Here is a 6,000-nt window from a genome sequence, read left to right as displayed (position 1 = left end):
TTGGAGAAGAAACCTGATTAAAAATTGACCACTTAGAGGGAAATATGTCAAAAAGCAATTAACACACTGACTGGACTCTCAGCCCTCCGGCTATTTCACTAAAAGACACTCAGCTAGTTAAAGAGAGTGTGTGTGTGTATGTGTCTGTATTGTGTGTGTGTGTGGGAATAATGCCATACACACACATACATTTCTTCTGTATTTAAGTGGCACAAATGAAAAAAAAATAGAAATATGAATTGTGATATTAAAAGTCAAAATTATTATTTATTTATTTTTCATTCCATGGTGGACTCGTGATTCCACAGATTTCTGTAATAAACCAAATGTGTTTTTAAAATGTTTTAGTTTGTTTATTAGCTAGTTGGTTAAGCCAATTTTTATCTAAATGGATCAAAATGTTATATGCAATTCAAATACATAACTTACATAAAAACAAAATATTTTTGAGAATTAGTATTTGAAAGTATATGAAAAAAGTGTCATTGTGAAGGACTGATAGGACATAAATAGTTTATTTTGAATGTATTATTTTTAATGTACTTTGATTTATGAGAGACTTCAAACAGCATTTTTACTTAAGTGAACTACAGAACCCTATAGATGTGTGTGTGTGTGTGTGTGTGTGTGTGTGTGTGTGTAGATGTTGAACCCTGACTGACAGTTCCTCAATGATTAAGGTCATTCCTCGTGAGCTGAGCTCAGGCTAACAGTTGACAGGCAGGCCGCTGTTATCAGGAATCCATCTGGCCAGATTTTCATCATCTCTGAGCCCAGCGGTGACCTCGTCTCACATCTCTGCTCATTAGAAGCTCAAAGCACATATGCTAATAGCTGGAGATACAGGAAAGGCTCCGAGGAAAATGAGTTTCAGCTCAGCGCAGAGGAGAAAACTAGCTCTGATTGTGAAGGAGAACGAAATCTTAGCCAACGCATATGGGGAGACGCACGCACGCTCACTCTAATGGATCATGTAAATATTCATATGCACATAGTCATGAATGCTGATGTGTAAAAAGAGAACACAAGCCCAAACAGATGCAGGATGAATCTACCTCATATCTCTCGATGGGCGCCTCCTGCTGTTCCTGCTGCTCTCGAATAGTGTGATACTCCTTCTCGTACTTCTTCAGCTTCTTCTGACTGATCTGGGACACGCAAACATACAGAAGAGGGTACTGACACAGATGTGGACAAAGTATATCTCAAAAAGAGTTGAAAATCTAATTTCAGAATACTTCATCATTTACGTAAATGACAAATTTTGTTGAAAGGTGATGAGTTTGCAGGTATGCAGGAACACAGGACAGTGTTTGGCAAGAAGAGTATAGCCAGGTTAAGGGTAAAAATATTAGCGCTTATCTGTCTAAAGCTAGCCTAAGCTTCAAACAGTACACACATGGGTAGATTTTTGTAATTGGAGGTATATTTAAAAACATCCAGGCTCTTCCAAGCTTTATATTGGCTGTGGGTGGGTGTTATATGTCAATAGTCCAGAAGAAGTCCAGTAAACAACATCCATCCATAATAATTAAGGCCTCCAGCAGCGAATCGATGAGGTTTCTTAAGAAAAATATCCATATTTCACATTTTATAAAAGGAAGCTAACAGTCACATTCATGTTCACAATAAAAAGCTGTTCCCCGAGGCGTGTGAGGCACTTTTTATTATGGATGGATGTGCTTTATTGGACTTCTTTTGGGCTATTGAAAAATAACACCCACCTAAAGCCATTATAAAGCTTGGAAGAGCCAGGATGTTTTTTAATATAACTCTGATTGTATTCGTCTGAAAGAAAAAAGTGATATAAACCTATGACTGAGGGTGAGGAAATCATGGGGGTAATTTTCGTTTTTTGGAAAACTATCTCTTTAACAAAATTGCAAAACCCCAATCATATTGGCTGACGCGAAGGGTGTTGGTTATTTCAAGAATAGTGCTCTTTTAAGGTTATGACTTCAAGCCTGTGAAAGGACCCGACTTGATGTCAACAGCAATAAAGCTGTGTTTCAGATTTGATGTGTACAAGTTCACCTATCCAAATGCAACAAGCCTAAGTGCTAATTCATTTAACAGGATTTCTATTCGTGCGCTTCCTGCACACTGGACCCAAACGCGCAAGCCGTGCCACATTTATCCACCTGCAGCTCAATACTACCCCATTTTCATCCAATGACCCAATTTCTGAGACTGAGTGTGTTTTGTGTGTACAGCACCAGTCATTTCTCACCAGAACACTGTGCGAGAGCCGCAGGTACGTGCATGTTTGTAAATGAGCTCTATTTAGCACTGCGCCATATCTGACTAGCTCTAGGACACACAACCGGCTCTGTTTCATATTTAATCCGTAATGCTCCCGCAGATGAAATGAGATCCATATAAAAGCCCTCAATGTCAGGAGTAGTTCATCAGTCAGTGTTTTTCAGCGACACCCGAGGGAACAATTAGGCCTGGCTGCAGAGAAATGAAAGCGTGTGTATGCGTGTGTCGTAGTGTGTAACAGCTCTTTTGATCGTGACTGGTGTGTGGTGTCAGTTAAACTGAGGAAGGGGCCGTGGTGGGCTTCGGATTTTCTAACGCCTCTCATTTTGAAATAGCACACAAACACACCCAGAGTGTTGATCAATGTTTAAATGTTTTTGAGTAAATAATTAAATTAAATTTGCTAATCATATAATGTGATCATGTCTCCGTAGAAGCCTCGGATTACACCGCTTGATTCATTAGGATTTTTATTTTTATAATATGTAAAAGCTTTGGTTATGTGGGCTTTCAGTAGCTGAAAAATTATGATATAAGAATATTCAAATATCTTTATTTGTGTTTGGAAGATGAATTAAGTTTGTATAGGTTTGGAACAACATGAGGGTGAGTAAACGACGAAAAAATCAATCAATCAATCTAAAAATGAATTCAAAACCTTCTCAAAAACTATATTATTCATTTGAATTATTTAAATCGAACTTTTCACTGATTTGTTATGATCATACATAATGTTATGGGGAAAAAATATATATATAAAAAAATAATAATTAAATGCAGATGTGTAAATAACATTTGGTTGATCTGAACAAAACCTGCCAGATGATGTAAAGGATCAAAACAGAAATCAAGGACTCTTCAGTATCATGGGTCTTTCTTACTCCTGCAGTGTCCTCTGCTGGCCATCCAGATCATTACATCGAGACTCTTTATGTCACATTAAATGTGAAAAATAGCGAGTTGCAGATGAATCTATTCACACAATGAATCTTCAGTCTAAATGAAAATCACATTCACATCTGTACAACTGATGGTACAAACACAGCACTCGCATCAGTCCCTGGTCCTACTGTACTCACTTTTTGCACTATACACATATATATATATATATATATATATATATATAACCTTTAAGGCATTCAAAAAAAAAATAAAAAAAAATAAACATGATAAACAATAAATAAAAGAAAATATAACAGTGAAAAACTTGCTGGAAAGATACACCCTCAGGTCATCCAAGATGTAGATGAGTTTTATTTCTTCATCAGAACAGATTTGTAGAAATGTATCATTACATCACTTGTTCACCAGTGGGCGCTCTGCAGTGAATGGGTGCCGTCAGAATGAGAGTCTAAACAGCTGATAAAAACATCACAATAATCCACACCACTCCAGTCCATCAGTTAATGTCTTGAACACATCTGGTCTGTTTTTTAACTTTTAAACAGTGCTTGAAATGAGCATATTTCTCTCCCGATTCAGACCAATTAAATTTTCACTGGACTAAACAATATTATGGACAGAAAACTCATATTTTAGCCAGAAGCATTGATTTAAAGTTCTTTTACTTTAATGACAGATTTGTTTCTTGACATTCTTTGATGTGTTTATCAGCTGTTTGGACTCTCATTCTGACGGCACCCATTCACTGCATAGGATCCATTAGAGAGCAATTGATGTAATGCAAAATTTCTCCAAATCTGTTCTGATGAAGAAACAAACTCAGCTACATCCTGGATGGCCTGAGACTAAGTACATTTTCAGCAAATGTTCATTTCTGAGTGAACTATACCTTTCCTGATCATCACATTAAATACGTTTGCGGTTACCTTCATGCTGCATGCTAGCTCCATGAGCTTCTTGGCGTTCTCCTCAGAGCGATAGCGTTTGGGCACCGGCACTCGAAAGAACTTCAGCGCGCCCTCAAAGTCCATCTGCAGCAGGTCATCTCTAGATGTCTGTGGATAGAAGAGAGTTTAAGAAAGTGTCAAGAGGCAGACAATACTGCTCCCTCAGTTAATGATGCTCTTTTCTGCTGCTGAGGTGTGATAGTGGTGCACCATCTCTCTTCCTACAGGGCTGAACAGCAGACATTCACCAGGTAACATCTGATGATGCTGTTGTGTAGCTGCAGATTATTGGGTGCGCCAATTATGTCTAACATCCTTGTGATAGCTATAACCATGGTGATGAGGCACGGGTGATTTGCAGGTTCATTTTAGGAAACAGCACAGGCTTGCATATTTATTATATTTCCTTGGTGAAACATCTGAGGAAAAGATGAAATGATGCACCTGAGCACTTCCTTACCTTCAATAATGCAAGGGCCACATTGAAAATGACACTGATGCCCTGAAAGGAGAAAAAAATGAATCTCAATAACAAGAATATTTTCATGCCCATGTCAAATAGGTTTTATAATATTAGATAAAATATTTTCCAAGACAGGATTTTGAACTCGGAGTGAATTGACTGAATGTTGCTGTATTTGCTCATTTCTACTTGAACAAACTGGCAATTTATTAAATGTGTTAAATATTGCAGCCATCATCTACAGGTTTATTATTTTGTCCTCGATATTTACATCCTGTTACATCCGCCATATACTTACTGACATCATTCTGCAGGAAGTGGCATATTTTTGATGGGAAAACATCAGCACAATCATCAGTGAGCATTTGCATTAGATTTGATTAATTCTGTTCTGATTTGTGATTTTTTTTTTTTTTGTGGTCTATCAGTTACATTGGACCATGAGAAATTATTATGATTTCAAAATTACAAGATGGTTTATAGATATCAAAATAAAAGGGAACAGTCCTAAACTATGAATTAACAGGTAAACTACGCAAAGAAAACATTAGAAAAATATATCCCAAAAGAAAGCAGGTAAGAATGAAATGTTACCTCACACAGCAGAAGGTCTATGATGTGAAAGACCATGTAAAGAGGGAACTTGGCTGTGAAGAGCGTGAGGAACCACTGGGAGGCGTACATGTGTGCTTCCAGACCCAGGTTCAGGAAGTGTGCGTACAGGTCTGGAATGTATTCCTGCAACACACAGAGGAAGAAGACAGTTGTGATGATACGAGATTATGATAGAAAACGTTTCTTGAGCAGCAAATCAGCTATTTGAATGATTGAAGGATCATGTGACACAGAAGACTGGAGTAATGATGCTGAAAATACAGATTTGGTCACAGGAATAAATTTGTTCTCCAGCTTATGTAAAAGTTAAAGTGCCTAGCGTTTTCGACTCGAACATTACACGTCACATCCTAATGTCACGTGTCTTTATGAGACCTTTACTGGAATTGCAGTGTGAAAGGGGCTATATACACCTAGAGGGAGTAAATCATGGGGTAGTTTCATTTTTTTTTGGGGAACTATCCCTTTAAATGGAACAACTGCTTATTTAACATGTGCCTTTATTTAGTCCTTTTGCATAATCTGTCATTATTTGTAATCAAAACATGTGAACTGATATTAGTTTCTACCACTAACCTGCATGAGTCTCTCCAGCTGGAAGAACTTGCAGTGCAGGTCTTCGAAGTTCTGCTTGAAGAGCTCCCTGAGACCGTATTCAAACATGATCTTGACCAGCACGCTGAACGCCTGCTCCTCCGGCATCTACGGCACAATCACAGCACAAACACTGATCTACTAACGCCACGATCACATCAGGCTGGTAATATCACACAACAGGGAATCTCCACTAGATGGCACGGTCTCAAATCT

The 6,000-nt window shown here is 38.0% G+C and overlaps 1 protein-coding gene across 2 annotated transcripts in view; it reads right to left on the bottom strand.

Moving 5' to 3' along the window:
* Nucleotides 1-617: 617 nt before the first annotated feature.
* The window catches only part of LOC113110386 (rab GTPase-activating protein 1-like), a 75,430-nt gene continuing 70,047 nt past the window's right edge, over nucleotides 618-6,000 (bottom strand). Inside the window, exons 16-20 of one of the 2 annotated variants that reach the window (XM_026274573.1) lie at nucleotides 5,767-5,892; nucleotides 5,170-5,313; nucleotides 4,573-4,614; nucleotides 4,092-4,220; nucleotides 618-1,148 (exon numbers count right to left, since the gene is read on the bottom strand). In XM_026274573.1, the coding sequence (XP_026130358.1) occupies nucleotides 996-1,148; nucleotides 4,092-4,220; nucleotides 4,573-4,614; nucleotides 5,170-5,313; nucleotides 5,767-5,892 (594 nt within the window). In that variant the 3' untranslated portion in view covers nucleotides 618-995. The remainder of the gene's footprint in view (nucleotides 1,149-4,091; nucleotides 4,221-4,572; nucleotides 4,615-5,169; nucleotides 5,314-5,766; nucleotides 5,893-6,000) is intronic. The other variant, XM_026274572.1, reaches the window with a different exon arrangement.

Source organism: Carassius auratus, chromosome 10 (genome assembly GCF_003368295.1).
Source record: "Carassius auratus strain Wakin chromosome 10, ASM336829v1, whole genome shotgun sequence".
Taxonomy (NCBI): Eukaryota; Metazoa; Chordata; class Actinopteri; order Cypriniformes; family Cyprinidae; genus Carassius; species Carassius auratus.
The sequence above is the reverse complement of the archived record's forward strand: the minus strand, read 5'-3'. Positions and strand labels throughout refer to the sequence as shown.